Genomic DNA, 23,411 nt, shown 5'->3' with positions numbered 1-23,411 from the left:
ACGCATTTGACTGGCGAAATGAGGGTTTTGGGCACACAATAATAGTTTAATTGAGTCGGACAGTAGTGTTTTTAGTTTATAAGGATAAAGTGACAATGTATTGTAATCTTTTTCGGTTCTAGTGTAAGACGTGGAAACCTAGGCGAGCTTGTGAGTTACAGCAATGTTGTGGTCCTCCGATCCTTTCCGTATTTGATGCGTTAATTTCCACATATAAATGCTAGCTTGACCTCAAAAAGGACAGCCAAATTCAACGTGATGGCGAAATTTATCTTCAATCTCTGCCACATTCCCGTTTTGTAGCCTCATATATCTTATAGCGTGTCCTTTGTTTCTCCCATACTGGAATCGTTGTAATTGTAGGTTTTTTTTCCCAAATGCGGAGGAAGTTGGATAAATAAATTGACGGCCTAAAAGCATCTGTACAAACCAACATCTAAAAAACAAGGGTTGTGATCATTGGGAGGAATAAATGATAATTCCATGATATCAGCACCAGCATCTCGAGCAATTGGTGGGTGGTTCTTCCTCCACATGTTTCCCTGTCTCTACAGCACACCCAAATGGAAATTAGGTGAGGAAACTCAGAGGGATAAATGATTATAATTAATCCTTTCTATATCAGCACCAGCATAGCGAGAAATCGGTGGTTCTGCTATGTCATGCTGAGAAGAGCAATGGCATCATATATTGCCATAGAGTCAAGTGTGTATGCTTTCAAGTTAAAAAACAGAGTCGTCTGAAACACTGAAACCTTGCTCATTTTCTCAACTTTCTTCGCAAGTCTTTATGCTCCATGGTCTTTGCACCTGCTTACTTGAAATCATTCATGGGATTTTTTTTTTGACTTTTTCTTGCAGGGCATAATTGAGGTATGAGTAGGAGAAAACAAAAAAAAATTGTGCAGACTACCTATCCTTTCTCTGTTCCCAGAATCATTCTTTATGTTTAAGATTTTGCTGCTGTATTTGAGCTGAGGGAAATCTAGCGTTGAATTAAATAGTTGATAATTTTCGTTTACTTTTGGTAGGTCGTTCTTTATTTAATTAATTTAACTCAAGAGACGATTGAAAAATGGAGAAACCGAGAGCAACGTATCAATTTTCTGGTGGAGACGAGCGGAGACCGATTGAGGTGTTCGAAGTGCCGGTGAGTGATGATGTTAGCACTAGCAGGAAGAGCGAGGGAGCTAAGACACAAGATGAGGGTGGATTAATAGAAAGCAATTCTTTTGGTTCTTCTACTGTCGGCAGTACAGAGCCAGCGGGCGTGAGCAAGTGGTTGGCATTTGAGAAAGAGGCCGTCAACAAGCCCGACAATTCAGCTTCTTCTTTGAGTGATCAAATTATAAAAACTGAAGCTGGCATAGCCGAAAGGAAAGCAGAATGGGGAGTGGTGGTGAAGTCAGACGTGGGAGAAGGTAGTTTCAAAGGAGCAGTGAGGGCGAGGGCATCGGCATCACGAGATGGAGCTGAGTCAACCAGGACATCGAATGAATCAAATTGTGGATCTGAAACATCATCAGGGGCCTTACCGAGGCTATCACAAGAGTTGAAGGAGGCTTTGGCAACGTTGCAACAAACATTTGTTGTCTCCGATGCCACAAAACCAGACTGCCCCATTATGTACGCCAGCTCCGGCTTCTTTAGTATGACCGGTTATTCTTCCAAGGAGGTTATTGGAAGGAACTGGTAAACTACTCTATATTTCACCTTTCTTTTCTAGAGTTTGTAGACTACCTTTCTTCTAAATTCTTCTACAGAAGTCCCTCTTTAAAACTGTTTAGCTACGTACCCTTTCTCTCTCTCTCTCTCTCTCTATATATATATATATATATATATATATATATATTATTTTTGGGTGCCATTTATAATTACAAATAAAAAATTTAATCCAGATATTATATGCAAATGAAATTTACTTAATTGTTTTGAGACCACGGCAAAAGCTTCAGAAACACCCACGTACGTCAGACCCAAAGATGTATAACTTGAAACGCATAACTTGCATCCACAAAGGGCAGGGGAAGTGAGGAGAAATTTTCATCGTCTTTGTCAAAGAAACCAAACCCGTTGATATGGATTTTCTATACACCAGAATTCATTATTGCCTTTTGATCTTTACGGTTCAATCCATTCTTTGTCTGAGTTTAGCAGTGGGCGCCAAAATGAGAAGAAGAAGAAGAAGAAAAAAAAAAAAAAAAAAAAATTCCTTATGGGAATGCCTGATGGAAATTGAGCAGTGACAGTGAAGTGTTTTTTGGGTGCAGCCGATTTCTTCAGGGGCCGGAAACAGACCGGAATGAAGTGGCCAAAATACGAGATGCAGTTAAAAATGGGAACGGCTACTGTGGCAGGATCTTGAACTACAAGAAGGATGGTACCCCTTTCTGGAATCTTCTCACTGTCACCCCTATCAAAGATGACCGTGGCAACACCATCAAATTTATTGGGTAAACGCCTTTTTCCTTTCTTTCTTTCCTTCCTTTTATGCTTTTTAATTCGCGAAAATCATTTTTTCCTTTTAACAATTTGATGCTAGCTGTATGTTGGTTCTTGAACATATACAGATGCGATGCATGGAATTCAACATGAATGTTCATGTGTGGGTATACATGACTTGAATATTAGAGAATTAGTGAAAGATGAGATGGCTTAGAAGCCACTTATTAAATTGTCTTCTTTGCCAACTACAACTGTAGTGCCTTTTCTTAGCGTCAGCTAAAGTGTTGGCGTATTTCTTGTTTTTTTTTTTTTTTTTTTCCTTCCCTCTCTGTCTCTTTTTCTCTTTGCAGGAGCAACCAGTTTAAGCAAACTTTGATATTCTTTGTGATTGACACTAGTCTTGTCCATTGAATCAAAACCACCTAACGTGAACGTTGAAAATGCTTTGCCTAGAAAAAGAGAAGGCAAAAAGGAGAAATTAATGTATGACCAGGAAATCTCAAGCGTACAGATCTCAGCAAACTGAGTTTCAATGGAGATAGAAACTCTGGGCTCAATAATCCCCACAAGTTGACTTGCAGTCTAAAATCTTCAACTTCTCTGTATTGCTTGAGATGTTTTACATGTGCATAAATCACCTCAAAATGTAATCTTGTCGTGTTTATAAGCATTCATGTCACATTTGTTTTGATTAATATTTTAGGCATGTTACTTCAATTAATATGCTGTCATAAGAATCTCATGATTATTTCAAACAAGGATTACTGCTGGGTATTGAATTCCTATTCCCCAATTTGGGCATAAAGAACCCCATATGGTTTTTACAAAGCCCAAACTCCACCTCACTACTCAATGAATTTAATGGGTTTAAAAACTTTCTTAATTTCACGTATACCATCTTTTGAGTTTTGAGTTTAAAGATGCTCCTAAGCTCCATTTATCATTATTGATGTTTAATGATTATTATAGCTTTTCTAAACTTGGTAATTTTTTTATCATTGGGTCAGATAACGATATATCTGAATTAACAAAATACATGGTCATGGAAAGAATTTCTAATTTTTGCTGTCCATGGTAATCATGATAGGAATTGTTTAGTGCAATGTTTTCCTTTTTCTTTGAATTAGGATCTTATTTTGTCTTATTCTGAAATTTTATGGATGTTGTTTCTGCAGAATGCAGGTGGAGGTCAGCAAATACACTGAAGGTGTTAATGACAAGGCACTACGGCCAAATGGGTTGCCCAAGTCGTTAATTCGTTATGATGGTAGTAAGCTTGTGTACCCACTTTGTTATCGGATGTGATTGTGGCTTCACTTAATCATCATATTTTCATGCATGTCAGCTCGTCAGAAGGAGAAGGCTTTAGGTTCCATCACAGAGGTTGTCCAAACTGTAAAACATCGACAATCTCACATTCAGACTATGAGTCATGACAATGCCAGCAAGCATGAAGGACTGGAAAGTTTCAACCTTGATTTTATTCTGCCGAAATCTGCTGAAATTCAGAATATGAGTACACCCGGCAGACAAACTCCTCAATCGGATTCCAGGGGTGATGTGTCTCACCCAAGTTCTTCTCGGGAAGTAGACACAAAATCTAGAAAATCAGGACGCATTTCCTTAATGGGGTGAGTTTTTATGATTTACCTTTGCTTCATTTTGGTAAGGCTGATGCTAACTGTAAAATGTAAAGGATGTTGACTGTATGTCCATTGGTCTTCATTACTCAATGTCTTGTTCAAAAATCAAGGATGGCTACAGATGTTGTAGCCAGACATATGATTTCTTTTAGAAGAGTCAAATTTCTTATTTGATGTGTAAATTTCTCCTGCAGGTTCAAAGGGAGGTCTTCCAGCTCTGCAGGGAGGCATGAAGAGAAACCAAGTATTGAACCAGAGGTTTTGATGACTAAAGACATAGAACACTCTGACAGTTGGGATAGCACTGATAGAGAAAGGGATATACGCCAAGGAATTGACCTAGCGACCACATTGGAACGCATTGAAAAGAACTTTGTGATCACTGATCCTAGACTTCCTGATAACCCAATTGTAAGATGAAAGTCAACTTCTTGTTTATTCATACTACGGAAAAACTTAGATAAATACTCCAAAAATCAGAACTTTGGTAGTTTATCATTTGATGCACTACGGTGCATTCATTGCTCTCTCTCTCTTCATCGTGTTTATCTTTTTACCGTGCTTGAATTACTCAGTGCATCTTGCATGTCAAAAGTCCATTTTAAGTATGTGAACAGGGTATTTCATAGATGTAAAGATGCTTCTCTGAAGTTTCTTGCTGCAAGGTGCTGCCCAATTTGTAAAATTTCTGTCATCACACCTTACTGCATGTTTACTTTCGTACTGTGTGATCATGTAGCACTGCTTAATATTAGAAATTACTAATAATTTTTCTTTCATAACTAAAAAAATTATTAATATCAATAATAACATTTTTATCGACTACAGTTACATCTACATTTTTTATATCTTAGATAATATCAATATACAAAATGTGATACACTCCTCATAGTAGATAAAGTGTCATGCTTCTAGTTTGCAATTGTATGTCACATAGACATGGTACACATTTTATGTTGAAATTGATTTTAATAGTTCATGTGCAGATATTTGCATCTGATAGCTTTCTCGAATTGACAGAGTATACACGCGAAGAAATTTTGGGAAGGAACTGTAGGTATGAAATTACTATATTTTATATCGTTGTTTAGTTAGTATTTTGACTGTGTTTCCATCTAACTCCCATTTTAGAGGCCTGCAAGTTGGACTCAATTTTCTTGCACATATCATAATATCTGTCCTTTTTTTTTTGTGACCATTTTTCTCATGTGTGTCTCTGTGATTATACAATGTAACATCATACTTTAAATGCTTTTCTTACTCTTTTGTTGCAAATAGTTAAATGCAAATGCTTCATGTACTTTATTTGTTAGATTAATTTAGAGTAAAACTGTCTACTAATCCATTGATGCTTTATAATCTTCATAAGTGGATTCTTATGTTTATTGGAACATTAAAATTCCTACACTTTTATTGAACATCTTAGACGGGTAATATGAAATTTGTTTACGAGGTATGGGAGAAGATAAGTATGTTAGTATGTCAATGATTTCAAATGTTGTTGAGAGATTAGAAGTGGACTCCTTCACTGGTAGCTACTTTACTCATTCATCAAAGATTGTTTTTAGAAATTGGAAGGCAGATTTTTTATTTATTTATTTTATTTTTTATATTTGTGCCTCTACCATATGCATGCCCCATTTGATGCACTGAAAAGCTTGGGGACTGTAGTTTGAAGGTCTAGTCTATATTCTTTTCAGGTGGGCTATATTACTTGCTGAAACTTGAGTTATATTAAAATTTATGATGATTGTCATTGCTATAATATCTTTTTAATGATTTTTATGATTTATGAATTCAGCATAGCATTTTTGTTTCAAAAATCATTATTCTTATCTCTCCTATCTTGTTATTTTCCACTCCTTCGATCAATAATGCCAGCTCTACTCTAATTTGTCTCATCCATTTTACAGGTTTCTTCAAGGACCTGAAACAGATCAAGCAACCGTCTCACAGATAAGAGAAGCCATTAGAAAACAAAGGGAAATCACTGTTCAGTTGATCAATTATACTAAGAGTGGTAAGTAAATGCTTTTGATATCTAGTTAAATTATTTTGCATTTTAGCCACCAAAGTTTAAAAAGTGACACTTGAACCCCACAAATTACGAAATTGTGTCGCACTTAACTTTTTAGCCCTAAACTCCAAAAAATCTAGCCCCTAAATTAAGTCACGTGTGTCACACTTGACTATTTAGCCCTTAAAGCCCCCCAAAAGAGAAAAAATACAAAATAAAAAATAATACAAAAACAAAAACAAAAAAAGGGGAGAAAAATTTGGGGTTGGTTTCTTTTCCATCTTTTTTTCTTTGTTTAACCTCCAAAGCATTTTTGGGAGTTTAGGGGCTAAAAAGTCACATGCGACACACGTGACTTACATTATGTCCAAACAAACAAAAAAACTTAACGGATGTGCTAAATCACAGTTTGGTAGTTTTTGGAGTTCAAATGTCACTTTTTAAACTTCGGAATCTAAAATGCAAAAGTGGTGATACTTGGGGGGTAAAGTGTACTTTCCCTTTATTTTACCATTTCATGTCGCTTGAAAACTTGGAGTTGTAGTGCATTTGGTTGGAATTATCGTATAATATATAAAGTCTCTTTGGAGTTTAGGTTTTTTTCCTTTCTTTCAAGGTATCTTCTTTTAGTTTTTTTTTTTTTTTTAAAAAAAATAATTTCTATCATGATAAAATTCTTATGATTTCATGAATTTCAGGAAAAAAATTCTGGAATTTGTTTCACTTGCAACCTATGCGTGACCAAAAGGTGACTATGAGATTTTTTGCCTGGAGATTTTGCTAAATCAAATCTTGGATTCAATATCCATTGAATTAGGATGTTAATTCCCTTTTGAGTTTTTCACTTGAGGCCCATGTAACTTTGGTAGGGTGAGCTTCAATACTTCATTGGTGTCCAACTAGATGGAAGTGATCATGTGGAACCTCTGCGCAATCGGCTCTCGGAGAGAACAGAGCAAAAAAGTGCAAAGTTGGTATGTTTTTTTTTTTTAAAAAAAAAATCTTTTGTTGTCTTTATAGGATTGCTGTAAAAGTACCTATGTTTTCATGGTTCAGAATGTTGGTCTATAACACATTTATGAAATGGGGGTAGCTGAAATAAGAATTTTAAAATAGATGAGTGGACATACTAACAAAGATAGAATAAGGAATGAAAATATCCATTAAATATTGGTGGTGGTACCTATTGAGGAAGAGATGAGGGACAATTATTCAAGGTGGTTTAGTTTATGCAACGAAGACCAACGATTGCACTAGTTCAAGTTAAATGAGTGAAGAGCGCAGAGCAAGCCCAAAATAATATAGGTAGTGAAGAAGGATATAACATGAGAAAAGTTGACTGAGACTAGGACTGTAGATGGAACAGAATTCCCAAAAAAAAAAAGAAAAAAAAAAAAGATACGTATAATGGACCCAATTAGTGATAAAGGGTTCATAGATCTCACAGTGATTAGTTGTAAAAATCTTTGTTAAGTTACTCATAACTCACTTTTCTGTATGTGGATTTATTACTAACATGCTAATTTAACCATGATGTTGATGCCCCATTCTTTATGTATTGTAGTTGCTAGCTCAGGTTTTCATTATCTTTTCAGACAACTTATAGGCGAGAGTCCCAGGAATTACCCAGGTTCTAAACATCAGAAGGCATTACTCTTGTTGCAAACTGTTATTGCTTATCATATAAAACAACTTCAAACATTTATATTGAGGATTTGTCTGAGAATTCAAATATCGTTGCATTTACAATTACATATCCTTAGTTTTTAATCAACCAGACTATATTTTGTGCTGCTAAAAACTGTGTATCTAGGTTTGGTAGAAAGAAAGACCTCATATGAAAGTAAGACTTTGGAGATTGTCACTGTTAGCATGGGTATTTAAAATAGCACTGGTGAAATAATGATTTGGGTTACTATGGGTAATCTACTCTGGTAGAAACTCAGCCCATGTCAAGTGCATCTTTTATCTTCATTAGTTTAGGTTATGTTTTGATATGAATGGTTTCCTTTTTCTTTTCCACTTCTTTTTCAACATTTTTTAATGCTTGTTTCTCTTTTATCAGGTCAAAGCCACTGCAGAAAATGTTGATGACGCTGTCAGAGAACTTCCTGATGCCAACTTGGTAAGGTACTTTTTTGGCTTCATGTTCAGACTGATAATCAATGACGCATTTGTCATTGCTTTAAAAGATTTGCAGTGCGGTTTTACTTATTAGAATAATAGACTATGTTAAGTTACCTGGTCACCAATCCTTACAATTTGATACCTCTAAAGTTCAAACAAGAATTATGTGAATCATTTGACTTTCATAAAATTTCCTCAGAATAGGGCTATTAAATGTTCAAACTGAAATATTACAAACAAGCTTGACTTACAATTTTTTTTTTTTTTTTGTAAAAAAAAAACCCTTGTATCTCATTTTCAACATATCAATGTTGATGATTTTGAATGGCATGCGCATGCTACCCCCCCACCTACAGACACACACAAATAAGCAGTGATGTGATTTAGGAACTCTGAATACTTGTTATGGCATGAAGAATTTGTCTGCTATACATTCTTTCATAAAAATATAGTTTAGAATTTGCGCAAGTGTTTGTAATTATGGATTAGAATTCATTGTGGTATGATCTATATCTTAAAACATTTTAGATTTTTTATATTTCTATCTTTTAAATTTTACTTTTTTAAGTATTGCTACATCTTATATTTCATTGATGATGAGATCCTGGTTCTATTTCAGCAATTATGTTGGTTAATAGCTGATACAACTTTTATATTCTACAATTTTTCAGAGACCAGAAGATTTGTGGGCAATTCATTCTGGGCCTGTCTTTCCAAGGCCTCACAAGAAAGAGAGTTCTTCTTGGCTAGCAATACAAAAGGTACCACTTTGTAAAAGTTAAAATTGCACTGTATAACATTCTAATACCATTGAAATGATATTGCTCATCAAACTTATCTTGTATATTGAACTTCAATTTGTTGGGGATAAGGATTTAATGAGTTGAGAATAGAGTTAATCTATTTGATTTCATTATTATTGTTACCATTAGCAATATGTGCTGTCATATATATAGCTTTCTTACATTTGATGCCGTCAACCACAAGTGTGTGGGTTCTATCATTGAAAAATTTCATCTGAAACGGCTGAGGCTTTGGACCATATCGAAATCTACCCTCAGAGTACCCTGCTTGGCAGCACCCACACTGGATAAAGGCCTTTAGAACTATTAATAAGTGTCTATACACAATTTTGGTGCTTCATTAACTACTCATTTATACCCAGTAAAGCATAATTTGGACACATCATTCAGGCCATTACAACACAACGCTTTCGTTTGGAGCATTTTGATCTCCTTTTTGCAGTAATTCCTTTTCCTTTCAAACTTTGATGATATGAGGAGTGTCATTTCTCCTTTGTGGTTAATCTTTTCAAGGACTCAGGTCCTGATAACTTCTACAATATTATTTTTATTTTTTTTGATAAGTAACTTCTACAATATTATTAAGAGAAATTTTGCCCATAAAGCACAAAAGAGTAGCACATATTTGTAAGTCACGCTTCAAGTCTACATTAGATTTGAGCTCTTGGTGCTATAGATGTCCACTATATGGAGTTATGTTTCTTAGAAAGTCCTCAATTGATTGTTTAAGGAGTTGAATATGGATCTATATATTAGTTGGTTGTTTCACTTAGTAGCTTAAACTTTTAGGATAAATGGTCAAATATTACGGTATCATACTCGAAGATCATCTGTCAAATCTCATCTTACCTCTATTCATATCAGTTAATTTCAAATATCTATGTGTTTGGTCCCACTTATAATGAGAGACATTTCTATTATAATTACACATGTAATTTTGAGTCTATTCAAGAGAGGGCTTGTTAAAGAGGCCTCATTGATTAGGTGTGTTATTAGGTATGGATTTATATGCTAGTCCAATTAATAGTTTAAACTTTTGGAACAAGTGATAATTTATCATCAATATAGTTCGTAAATTCAATTTGATATAGACTTATATGCTAGCTTTACCTCTCCATCTAATAGCTTAAACTTTTGGGATTAGTACTTATTTAATGACATTTTAGTAAATGTAAATGACAGTTTTTGACAAGTATCACATGTATCATGGATTGTATTTTTTGTGGTAGGCTCTGAAGGTCTTGAAGATTTATAATTACAAATTGCTACTCCTTGAAATCCATATACGTTGTTTGTTAAATAGTTTCGTATGGTATCTTACAGCTGTCTTCCTTACTGATATTTCATTATTTCTTCCCTTCTATCCCTTTGTGCTTCTTAGATCACTGCACGCGGTGAAAAACTTGGGCTACATCATTTTAAGCCAATAAGACCATTGGGTTGCGGAGATACTGGCAGGTAAAGTGCCTTTTGCAAATGAGATTGAAATAGATCGCCTTGATTCAGAAAACTTGTTGCAATAGAATTATTATTTTTTAAGTATAGCAATATAATTATATACGAGTTCCAAATTATTGCCTCTCTAATTGTGTCTGAGTGCATTTTGATATTTTATTTATCAGTATTTATGACATATGCTATTTATTCCGCTTTTTAGTGCGCATACCATGTTTTTGCTAGGAGCAATGGAAGGGGGGATCTCCTCCCTTACCCCTTCCATAAGGGTAATTTAGGTCTCTGAAAACAGATCTTATAATCACCTTAGAGAATGTTGTATTCCTTTTATGGCCAGCGCCCTCTTCCCTTCTTCCTTCCTTATGGTTACTTCAGATCTCCTTAATAATCCTATACTTTGATTCACAAATCCAGATCGGCTAATTGTTCTTGGGTAGCACCTGCTCCTTTCATGTTCCCTGTATACTTTTGTTTAATCTACTTTTGAAGACACTTTGGCTCTGTTTGTTTCGATGCAAATGATTTTTGGAAAATTGTTTCCCTATTTTCTGGTGTTTGGTACGACTAAAATAATAGTCAATGGAAAATATTTTTCGTTTGACCGAAAATCCTTCTTTAATTTTCGGAAAATAGTTTCTTTTTTTGAAAATTATAAACCATTTTTCGAGTTTGAGCATCTCATTCTTAAATCAATAGATCTAGCAGAAAAGTCACCGGGACTCACCTGGGACCCCACCAAGACCCACTTGGGACCCGACCAGGACCCGCCCAAGACCTGTCCGAGACCCGACCAGGACCCACCTGAGATATCTCGGATAGGTCCCGCTGGGGTGCCGAGCGGGTCCTGGTGTAGTCTCGGCAAGACTCGGTTAGGACACCTCCAAGACCTGGTTGAGACATTTTCGTAATTTAGAGTTTAATATGATTGAATATATATATATATATATATATATATATATATATTGTGATTTGCTGTACGTGCCAAACAATGTAAAGTGTTTTCTAGGAAATCATTTTTCATGAAAACATTTTACGTCGAAACAAACAGAGCATTTATATTCCAATGAATTCCTACATGGTTTTTCTGTTGCATCTACCACTCTTGGTCTTATGATCTCATCCACCAAGACAGATTAAATGAGCACAACATTTAGTAGGAACCCTTCACCCGTTAAACGTGCAAAGTTAATAAACCATAGATGCAAGCAGAAGGACTGGAGTGGTACAGGAATAAGTGCAAGACAGGATCTAATTCATTTTCATAGGTGTTCAGATAGGCAATTCCGTAAGATAGTTTAGACATGTACAAAGAAGTCAAATGGCATGAAGTAGCGCAATCTTAGAGACCTAAAAGTAGATGATTTAATTGAATAGAAAAAGGAAATATGAAAAGGAATTTGGATCCCAAAAATTTTGGAAGGTTTTCAAAATCTATGTTTTATAAGAAGAATTGGTCTTTTAGGATTTATTTTATGGACTCCAGATAGGGGAAGATATGGTATTAGTAATATATTTTCACAAACAAAAGTAGGTTGAACTCTAAACTAAAATTATGTAATATGTAATGCCCCATCCCTAGGCATCATGCTCAAAACTTGAAGGAGAGTGTCATGCAACCTTTTTTTTTTTTTTTTTAAAACCCTGGTAGGTCTCTCCTTCAGTATTCATCAATCCAGTGACTTCATAATTTTTTTTTTTGGTACTGGTCTGTTTTAGCTTGAAGAAAAATTGATTTTTTACTCCCGTGTTTTGCACTTGGTGGTTCACCCATGTTTTCAAAACTGGTGTGTAAAATTGCTATATATCTCGAGGCGACATAAAGGTTTTGTTTGACATCCAAAGCATTAATGTAAAAATTGGATTCTTTGGTCTGCTTTTTGATTAAATTACTTTGGTATTTGTTGCAGTGTTCATTTGGTGGAACTGCAAGGTACTAGTGAAGTGTATGCTATGAAGGCAATGGAAAAGTCAGCAATGCTTAACCGTAACAAGGTCTGAATGTACAGAGAACCATATCAAATTTCGTTTCCTTCTAAAGCAATGTAATAAATGATCTGGTTGCCATTTACCTATCTGATTGAAATATGCTACCTTAAATTAACACAAGCTTTTGTTCTTTTTCTATGTTAAATCACCAATAATACCTTAAGTATAAGATAATGGGAAAGCTTGGATTGAATCATTTAATTAATTATCTAACACATCCTCTCACTTGTGGGCCTAAACTCCTCCCCCTTAATAAATAGAGCGCAACACATGAAATATTTAATAGAAATGAGATAAACTGTGGAATAAGGATTCAAACTCAGAATCACACACTAATACCATGTTAAATCATTAATCACCCCAAAAGCTTAAGCCGATGAAAAATGATGAATTTGATCATTTAATTAATATTCTAACATGCTATAACTGTTATTTCTTAAATGTGTTGAATGCAAGCATTTGCACTCTATAAAGAATATTTATTTGGCAATTCTTTTGCGTTTTTGTGTTAACTAAACACTCAATGACTTTTATCGAGTCTGCAAGAAAGTATTTGGTTTCAGTTTCTTTTACAAAATTGATACATTTCATGATATAGTGGCTTGGAATCTGTGGCCTTCTCTTATATTTGAAAGTTTTGTGAATGTCATAAGCTCTTGATAAATCAAAGACACATATGCGCTTCTAAAATCATATCAATTATATATGTCTATGAAAAGTACATATTTGTTTGGAAATCAGTTAATGCTTAGAGAAATTATTTTATCTCAAACTAGTCACTTTGCCAATACTGACGATTCAATTGTGATGAAGCTTGTTTCAAAATTTCTCTATTTTGTCAAATGCGGTTTTAGTCATAAATCAGTAGGATTACCATTTCATTATTTCCTCTGGGGTGAAGGACTTCAGCCTTTAAGGTTCATTGCCTTGGATGAAGTCTTGACAGTGAACTTATTGGCTGCTAGGAATCCAGCATATTCCCTGTTGCAGTGTTCTTAAAATTGGTCAGTTAATGATGAAAGACGGTGTCATCTGTAATCGATTCTTTTCGTAGATTGAAATACTTATTGCAGTTCCAGATTGTATGGAAATTCTCATTAAAATCTGCATCCCATGTTCGAAATTGGATACCGTGATCCACCAAGTTATTGTTATCATGTGTTAATTACAAACTTATGTGTTTTGTTCATCTAGTAGCAGAGCTTGTCTCAGCAAACTTATTTATTGTTAACACGATGCCCTATTCTAATCAAATTTCATGTTTTCTTCTGAAGATTAATCTATCAATTTTTAATATATTCTATAAATCAAAATTAGGGAGTACAAATGCATCTGCATACCATCATTGATGTTAACGTAGGAATTTTGCTACATGGTGCACGCACATCTAGCAGTCCCACATGCACATGCTTAGATATGCACTCTCCTTTTAGTTTTTGCAGAAGAGTTAATTCATATCACTCATTTGCTCTAAGGATCATACATTATTGTGGGTATTGTCCAGGTTCACCGAGCATGCATCGAGAGGGAAATCATTTCGCTACTCGATCATCCTTTTCTTCCCACACTCTACACTTCATTTCAGGTCTACTCATTTTTGTTTGTAATTATAATTTTCTCTTACTGAACTTTGAATATCTGTATGCTCTATTACATTTATGTCCATAAACATGCATATGAGTATAGTCCATGGATGAATACTTCTATCTCATGATTTTGAAGAGAATTAAAATTATAATTGCAGCCTGAGCTGTAATTGAATACCAGAAAGATTCTAGACTATATAGTTTTTCAAGCTCACAAGCACTCTTAACACTGACACAACTGATCTAATCATGCAAGCATCCTTATTTACACATTACTCTAGTTGTATCTTTTAAACCTTTGCTATGTTTTACTCACAGTACGACTCCTTTTCTGTACTTAAAGAGGTTGTATTTATAATATGCTAGACTGTCTTTATATATATATATATATATCTCCAAGAAGTATTGCTTATCTTGCCAGATTTAAAAATTATATTTTCAGAATTTGGATTTTTTTATGGAGTATTGAATACGTATTGGGAGTATCCAAGAGTATCAGTACCTTTATAGAAGTATCTGATTTACATTGCGGACAAACAATATCAAAAATAAACATGGATCTAACATACTTCATTGATGACAGTATGGAAATTTTCCTTGTTGGTTGATAGGACTGATTTATAATGCATTTGAGTATACTGATGTCTCTTTGTCTCTTCAGACCCCTACACACGTTTGTTTGATAACAGACTTTTGCCCTGGTGGAGAATTGTTTGCCGTGCTTGACAAGCAGCCTATGAAAATTTTTAAAGAGGAATCTGCAAGGTACTCTCATGTTTGTATACATATCTTAGCTAGTTGAAATTCTTGATCATACTGGATTTTCACTACTATCGAAGTTGAGATAAAGTTGATGCAACTAGAAATGTAATGATTTCAGATATTCCTTGCAAACTATCTCCAACACTGGGTTGTTTATTGTTCCACTGGTCATGTGAAGCACAGATTGGCTCTTTGTTCTTATGAGTTGTTGATTTCTCTTCATTTTTCAATCGAAACACTCAAACATCTTATTCTGATCCAGATATCTATACACTTCTTATATGCTGGACCTTTAATTATTTCAATGCTAATTTTTATTGATCTCTAGGTTCTTTGCAGCAGAGGTCGTCATTGCCTTGGAGTATCTCCACTGTTTAGGTATTTTGATCACATGAGAATCTCTAGTGCCCTAGTTCTGATTTTACTGTATCAATGTAGTTTTTCTTTCCTTTTCTTTCTTATACTTGTATAATGAATTGGAGGAAACCAGCAGGAGCTTATTTATGCGAGTGCTTCCCAAGTCCTAAACTACCATTAGTGGGAGGGGTAAACATTACCAAAACTGCCATTATTTTCTTCTCTATAATCGCCATTCCTCTCTTTGGGCCACACACACACGTGTGCTTGTATTATATATATTATGTACTTGCATATGTTCATGTTTGAATCGAAATTGATTTCTAAAGTGGGAAATACAAGTCTCAGTAGGTAGTTGTAGCAGAGAAGTGCCTGTTTTAACTATTTTTATTCATGTTTAGCTTGGTGGGTAGTCGTAGCAGAGATAGGCTGTTAAGATCGATAAGCTAAAAGCAGAATTTGTGTTCCCAAATCCTTATCCACATGCAAGAGGTTTGGTTATCAAATTTTTCAATGACATAGGCATGTAACTAAAGTACAGTTACTTGACAGTTACGTTGTTTTCATATAATATTTAATTTGAAGGATAATACATAAATGTTAAACTATAACTTGTTTTGGGGTACATATTTAAGAATCTCTAACCCCAAGAGGTTGGCTTAGTGATTGGACAGCCTGCGACTTTGAGTATGCTTCTCAAGGTCTTATGTTTGAAATTCACTGATCAGTGCAAACTGTTTTTTGGGGCCATCAGGCTGGGGGTTCGCTTCTTGAATTAACCGAGGTACACTTGCGAGAAACTCTTTGCCGAGGGCCTGTGCACTCTGGATACCCGGTGCCAAATCCAAAAAAAAAAAAAAAACATATTTAAGAATCTCTGCTGTTAAGCATTGGTCCATCAAAACCTTGTTAGAGACTTTGAGTTTCTGCTCGTGTTATAGCTGTACTAGAGTAGCCTAATTATCTAACCTGTCAGTTAATACTTGTAAGTGTAACAAGCTTGACTGAATGATGATATCAATCCACACTAATTAGGAACAAGAGATTTTGTATTCCACTTATTATTTTTTTCCCATGCCTTTGTACAGGAATAATTTATCGTGACCTGAAGCCTGAAAATATCTTGGTCCAGAAGGATGGGCATATCGTACTAACTGACTTTGATCTGTCATTTATGGCATCATGTAAACCCCAAGTATGTTACATTTTCTGTCAGAAGATTTACTGCTTCACTTTTTACAGACTCATACATCATGTTTTTGTGTTTCCTAGTATAGTGTTACTGGTCTTCATCAAGTCAATAAAGCCACCATAAGTTGGCAACAAAAATAAATTTAAATTTAAAAAAGAAAAGTTAGTCAAAGAGTTGATTGTTCACAGGAGAGCAATCAACTGCTCTTTCATGTTGAAGGATCATGCATGAAAAATCTAAATTGGTTCTTCGACAGGTTGTGTGATTGAAGCCAGAAATTCTCATGTCACTCATATTCTTTTCAATTGTATTTATTTCTTTTCATGAAATGGAGGAAGTCTGTGTTCATTTCCACCTTAGTGGATTAAGTATTTTTGCTTCTCTTTCTTGGTTCCATCAACTCATCTTTTTGATTCTGTCACTATATTAATACTATTCCACCATTCTTTTTACCAAAATACAGTGAAATTTTTCTTTGCATATCTTCTTATCGATTCTGAATATTCTTTGTACCATGAAATGTTGGGAAGGTGAATTACATTATCTTCTTAGTTTTGCATTTCTGCTTGATAATTACTGGATACTTGAGAATTACTGACTGCTCTTACGTGCTACTATGTACTGCAGATTCTAAAGCATGCATTACCTAGTAAGAGGAGGAGATCTAGGAGTCGACCACCACCAACATTTGTTGCAGAACCAGTTACACAGTCAAACTCATTTGTTGGAACCGAAGAATATATTGCTCCTGTACGGTGAATCTTCAATCATGCTAAATGTCCATGTACTTCATGCTATTTCTAGTACTTCATTTCATATCAGATGAAAACATGGTTTTAGTTTCTGTCAGATTCTAGAATTCTTGGGATATTCTTCAAACAAACTTTTATGGAATGTTTTAAATGTATTAAATGTGTATTATTGAGGCACCGATCAAATGATTATGGAATGTTTTAAATGTATTAAATGTGTACTATTGAGGCACCGATGAAATGATTATTGATAAACTTTTATGTCCTGCACGCCCTTGTTCTGCTTCATGTCCTTCTGCATGCAAAAAATTGCTAAGGAAGATGCTTCCCTGTACATCGCTGGTCTGCGTCTGCAAATTAAACATGCTAAATGACTAAAGAAAGTTAAGGAGAAAGTAAAATATCAGATCCATTTGTTCTGGAGGGTTCTAAAATCATTGAAAAGGAGTAAATTAAGTGTCAGTAGGCTATATTTACAGAAATATCTATGAAGTATAAAACTTTCTTTGTCCCTCATTCGTTGAATAATTTGAAGCTTGCCCTTTTTGTTAAATGGTGAAAGCTTGCTCCAAAAGTTAGCTTCCTACTGCCATTGCTGGATTTAATCCAATATGGAACTCAGCTTTGATGTCCGATATATTATTATTTTTAGCTTGGGCTTTTCATAATTGGCAGGAAATATGTTTTTGTTTCAAAACATGCTAGCTGCATACAGTTGCATATTCATACCATTTTGTAGGTGTTTACTGCTGACATAATCCTGTTCATATTTAGCAGCAAATAATTGCATAGCTACAAATAATATCTGCTACGAGAATGATAATAATAGTAATTAGTATTTTACACTAATTTCTTTTCAAAGTTCTCATAAATACTTGATTTCAGGAAATTATTACAGGTGCGGGACATAGTAGCGCCATTGATTGGTGGGCTCTTGGTAAGCACATGCTCAATCATGATATATGACCATTATGTGTTTTGCTAGTTATTATTATCATTTACGTAATTTTTTATTCTCTTACTTTCTTAAAATGATATTCAAATATCTTTTTCACTTGGTTTAAAGATTCATCAATAATGCCTCTGAAGCGGTAAGTTCTTCAATAATTCCTGACATAAAAATAACATGCTTTTGTCAACCATCTTTCCTATGTTCATCCCATTATATTTTTTTTCCTCTTTGTGGCTGTAATACTTATGGTGAAAATTGTCTTTTGAATCTGTTAGCATGACTACGAAGGATGTGCAAATGATAATGTTATAGCACTGCTATGAGCACATGCATTGGAGGCATAAGGCTGTAGTACTTCGATCTTTTTAAAATATATATATATATATATATATATAATTTAGTAAAAGGTTAGAAAGAAAATACCAATTAACAAAATGGTTTGATAGACAATCTTGGGCATATTTGGATAATAAAAAAATGAAGAAAAATTATCAGCTTCTCCTCATACTCTAATTATATCAACATCATCATAAATAACAAAGTATTTAATGACCCAAGGTAAAGCGTTAACCATATCTGCATTATCACCCCAAAATGACTAGTCAATTTGAAGCTTATCGAAAATCACTTATAAAGTTCAGTTTCACATAGTAAGTAAACAATGTGAGACTTAGCACCCATGAGTATTCTTGTAAGCCTCACACTTTATGTAGGCTATTCATCTTCCCAATATAGGACTAGGGTGTTACAATCTCCTCCCCCCCGCCCCCCTCTTCAAACCCTTGACGTTCTCGTCAAGACCACGTCATGCTACAACGTGGCTCTAACATTATTTTAACAACCTAGGGAAAGTGCAAGTCACATATGCGCTATCATCCCAAAAAAACTAATCAATTTGCAGCTTCTCTAGAATCACTTATAATCCCAGTTTCACTTAACAACTAAGAATGTGAAACTTAGCACCCATGAGTGTCTAAAAACCAAGCACTCTATGTGGACTACTCATCTTCCCAATATGGAACCGAGGTATTACAATCTCCCCCCTTTAAACCTCCGACATCCTTGTCAAAGCCGCATCATGCAATGTTCCAGTACCACATGGCGTTACTAAGTGGCTCTAATACCATTTTAGCAACCCAGGAAAAGCATTAGCCACATATACGTCATCACTCCAAAATGACTAATCAATTTAGAGCTTCCCTAAAATCACTTATAAAGTCCAGTTTCACCTAGTAAGTAAGCAATGTGAGACTTAGTACTCATGAGTATCTTATAAATCACTCACTCTATGTGAGCTATTCATCTTCCATCATGGGACTGGGGTGTTACAATGAGAATTATGCCTCATGATTTGTGACCTAAACGGCACATTTTTTTCATTTGCATTGGCTAATGAGGTGTGTGCATTATGGGATTCCTGTTAATTTTTAAAGCATCAAGGCATTTTAGGACTGCCACACTCTAAAGCTAGCCTTGTTTATTATGACAACAAATGTGTTTTCTGATTAATTTGCTCAACCAAGAAGCATAATTTTGTATGCATTCTTTATCATTAATGCCCAGTGATTCACATTTAAATTCAGGTATCTTGTTGTATGAGATGCTCTACGGTCGTACACCTTTCAGGGGAAAGAATAGACAGAAGACTTTTGCCAATATCTTGCACAAAGATCTGACCTTTCCAAGCAGTATTTCTGTAAGTTATTAAATCTCTAATGAGCTTGCATTATGTGTTGGGAAATCTTTGTTTTACTATCCAGATGGAGTTTTTCTATTTATTTATGTTGGTGATGTTGACCAATTGTGTGGGGTAATTCTGGTCAACTTGACCTTGATTTCATCTTAACATTAAGAATGTTAGAAGAGTTTGATAGGGTTTGATGTACATGTGTAACGACTAGGGAAAGCGCTAGCCACATTTGCACTATCACTCCAAAATGAATTAAGTTTTCCTAGAATCACTTAAGTCAGTAACTAATGTGGGACTTAGCACCAATGAGCATCTTTTATATACTACTCACTCTATGTGGACTACTTATCTCTTCTCAATATGGGACTCTAGTGTTACAAACTCTCACCCTTTAACCCCTGACTTCATCGTCAGGGCCACGTCAAGTGGTTCTGACAGTACCACATGACGCATTACAACCTGACTATAATACTATTTGTAGCAACATAGTAAAAAGTGCTAGCCAGATTTGCACTATCACCTCAAAATGACTAGTCAATTTAAAATTCATTAGAATCACTAATAAAATCAATGTAAGACTTAGCACCCATGAGTATATTTTTATAAACTATCCACTCTATGTGGGCAACTCCTCCTCCCAATATGGGATTGGGGCATTACAAATTGTTACGATTCAGAAAAATGCGTTAGCCACATTTGCGCTATCACCCCAAAAGGATTAGTTAATTTGAAGCTTATCTAGAATCACTTATAAACCCCAATTTCAACTAGTAAGTAAGCAATGCGGGACTTAGCTCTCCTGAGTATATTTCTATAAACCACCCACTCTATGTGAGTTACTCCTCTCGTCTCAATATGGGACGAGGGTATTACAACCAGTGTATTTTGGAAAATGTAATATTTCTCAAACCTCTATAATAAAACATATGAGGTAGGCTATGTGAGAACTAAATTACCTCTTCTTTCTCTCTGATGTTTTCATGCAAACTCTACACGACACCTTTGAACAACAAAAATTGCAGATAACCTGGTTTCAGCCTTAAATTCTATTGTGAAAGAAGTGGGAACACTTTTGAAAGTTAAGGATTTTAATATTGAGTCTAAAAGGTTTTTTTGGGTAAGTAAGCAATTCATTCAGCAAGCAAAAACTGACAAGAACAGGGGAGTACCCCGGAAAGCACTACAAAAAGTGACACTTACACTATACAAACTCAAAGGGCAAAAGAAGAAAAAAAATCTGTGCTTAACTGACTGAAATTATTATCGGGGAAGTGCCAAGATCTCTGCAACCGCAGTACTGCTAATTGCTCTGCACTTTGGTGATGCCACTAGTCTTGCACCTCAAATTCCAGTTGATCTCCTTGACTTTGTCCACTAAAGAAACATTGGTTAGAAGTTCAAGCAAGTTGCACACTGTAAATACAGTTAATTGAAAACCTGCAATTTGTTTGAATCAATCTTATTCAGAACAGCATAATTTAAGGCCCCATTTACTTAAGTAGAAAACATTTCTGGAAAGGGATATATTTGCACTGACAAATTAGACTGCTCTTGGTTACAACTGTAGAAGTCACTAATGCAAACGATCTATCATATTATTTGTTGGAAAATAACATCTCGAAGAACTTTGGAAGCCACGTTCATGGGAGTGGACCGTTGGTATGTATGATAGACTTAATGCCTCCAAGTCACAAGATTGTAATTAGATGTTTATGATTTGTAGGATCCACATTCTGTATCACCAAAGATAGCCTACCTTATCTTTTGATGTGACAAAAGCTATGTATTTTATGCATCCCGGAATCAACTGGCAATTAGGTTCTTGAATGATTTGATTTTTAATATTAGGGATGCATCATTCAATCTTTTTTCTTGGAGCTTCCCTACTAATTATGCAGCAGCTGACCTTACTTCCTTAATGCTCCAGGTAAGTCTTGCAGCCAGACAATTGATTAATGCGTTGTTGCAAAGAGACCCTGCCAGCCGTTTAGGATCAAATACTGGTGCCAATGAAATCAAAGAACACCCTTTTTTCCATGGAATTAAATGGCCTCTGATCCGCTGCATGGTAATAGTACTACAATTTTTTAATGAATAGAAAAATCTCTTATTCTGGTTCTTGGAAATATTGATACTGATTTTGAAAGCCTGCTGAGGAATTAAAAAAGAAAAAAGAAAAATCTTTCAGAGGACTCTTACACAGGCTATTGTTTATCAATACAATTACTTGTCTTGCTCACCAGTTTGCTTGCTTGTATGCAGAGCCCACCACCGCTAGTTGTGCCTCTTCAATTCATTGGAAAAGATCCAAAGTCCAAGGAATTGCAGTGGGAAGATGATGGAGTGCTTGTTTATTCTATGGACATGGAGATGTTCTGAAGGTTCACATTGATTACTTATATAGAATTAGATCAGCATTATGTCTTTCTTTTTGCTGTTAACTGCAAACATAAACCAGAATATTGAACTGTCTTTTATCCGCTTGAGATAATTATTATCGTCTTTTTGAGTCGTGTGCATGTCCCATTGTGGACAAAACGTACAGCTCTGCTTAAAATTAGTTTCATGCACATGATTATTTACAGAATCTTTTAGGCTTTACACTCATATTTTCTGCATCACTGTGCAGGCTTCTTTATAATGTTAGCTAAACCAAAATCATGAGATGTCGGTCGTGCCTCTCTCTGACGCGAGGGAGTTACCTCAACTTAGAAACTGGAAATTTCAGATCATAAAGGGAAGAGAAACAGCCATCAGGAACGAATCTGTAGCACAGTTTTTTTTTTTTTTTTTGGAGGGTGGGGGGAGTGGGGGTGTGGGGGTTGTCCGAGGAAGAAGGGGGTGTATGAGAGATATCCACGACGAAATTACCACTTGGGACAGCCTCTATACCATTGTATTGGTAAATATTTCGTGGAGGTCCAATTTTAGCAGTTAATAAATGTTTAAATAAAAGCACAATTCATCAGGATAAGCACGTCGAGATACACCCATTCACTATTTTGTAGATGTTGAAATGGTTAAAAGGAGAAAGACGAACCTTTCTCTTTTCTTTTTTTTTTTTTTTCTTTTTATTAATATTATAACATAAGATGTTTGGGATACTACAATTTTTATTATAACTTTCTTATAAACTTATGTGACTTAACATTTTATAAAAAAATGAATGTCAAATGGTAGCTCATATTTGTGGCTGAATGATATGTGACATCAGTTTGTAAGAAGTGTATATAGTAAAAGTTATACCCTTAACAGTACTTTTGGGCCAATTTATAACAAAAACAAATGCTCCCTCCCTAGACAAATGATGTGGCATTACGTAGTAGTACGTAGACCGTTTGATACTACAAAATAAAATCTAGACCATACAATATACATAGAGCATAGACACCAATTTTGCTATCACTATCCCTTGCCACTCCAATTGACTGGAAATGGATGCACTCATCCATATGATGAAACTACAAAAATGGAGGATCAGAGCACCATTCATTGATAACTCCAGCCGTGTTCAGCTACTAGAATCTGGTAAACAAGCCCACTGTCGAAAATTTCGGCAATCAATCTAATATCAACTACCAGGGGGGATTGAGCTGGTTGTGTGATTGTGTCACATACGGAAGATAAAATAAGGATCAGATATGC

General features: G+C 35.1%; 1 protein-coding gene across 5 annotated transcripts; it reads left to right on the top strand.

Annotated features, from left to right (window-relative positions):
- The first annotated feature begins 366 nt into the window (after positions 1-366).
- Positions 367-22,552, top strand: LOC132174639 (phototropin-2). 5 transcript variants are annotated; one of them, XM_059586282.1, is made up of 24 exons: positions 367-574; positions 1,031-1,691; positions 2,270-2,452; positions 3,620-3,711; positions 3,790-4,075; positions 4,282-4,498; positions 5,074-5,144; positions 6,001-6,107; positions 6,803-6,852; positions 6,974-7,078; positions 8,170-8,229; positions 8,903-8,992; positions 10,416-10,492; positions 12,397-12,481; positions 13,980-14,060; positions 14,723-14,826; positions 15,152-15,201; positions 16,269-16,375; positions 17,000-17,122; positions 18,010-18,061; positions 19,660-19,772; positions 21,694-21,834; positions 22,029-22,147; positions 22,396-22,552. In XM_059586282.1, the coding sequence occupies exons 2-23, from the start codon at positions 1,075-1,077 to the stop codon at positions 22,143-22,145; spliced, it is 2,928 nt and encodes a 975-aa protein (XP_059442265.1). In that variant the 5' UTR covers positions 367-574; positions 1,031-1,074; the 3' UTR covers positions 22,146-22,147; positions 22,396-22,552. The 5 variants fall into 5 exon arrangements, 4 of the variants coding, with proteins under 4 accessions (XP_059442265.1, XP_059442279.1, XP_059442272.1 ...); XM_059586274.1 differs by lacking the exon at positions 367-574 and adding an exon at positions 585-872; XR_009439368.1 differs by lacking the exons at positions 367-574; positions 22,029-22,147; positions 22,396-22,552 and adding exons at positions 581-872; positions 21,490-21,584 and having other exon boundaries at positions 21,694-21,778.
- The last annotated feature ends 859 nt before the right edge of the window (positions 22,553-23,411 follow it).

Source organism: Corylus avellana, chromosome ca1 (assembly GCF_901000735.1).
Source record: "Corylus avellana chromosome ca1, CavTom2PMs-1.0".
Classification (NCBI taxonomy): domain Eukaryota; kingdom Viridiplantae; phylum Streptophyta; class Magnoliopsida; order Fagales; family Betulaceae; genus Corylus; species Corylus avellana.
Note: the sequence above shows the minus strand (reverse complement) of the source record. Positions and strands in the feature narration are given on the sequence as shown.

Excerpts from the sequence above, each read along its gene's own strand:
- LOC132174639 (XM_059586282.1), top strand. The coding sequence starts at position 1,075 with ATGGAGAAACCGAGAGCAACGTATCAATTTTCTGGTGGAGACGAGCGG. Across the intron at positions 2,453-3,619 it reads AACACCATCAAATTTATTGG|AATGCAGGTGGAGGTCAGCA; the intron begins GTAAACGCCTTT and ends TTGTTTCTGCAG. Across the intron at positions 10,493-12,396 it reads GGTTGCGGAGATACTGGCAG|TGTTCATTTGGTGGAACTGC; the intron begins GTAAAGTGCCTT and ends TATTTGTTGCAG.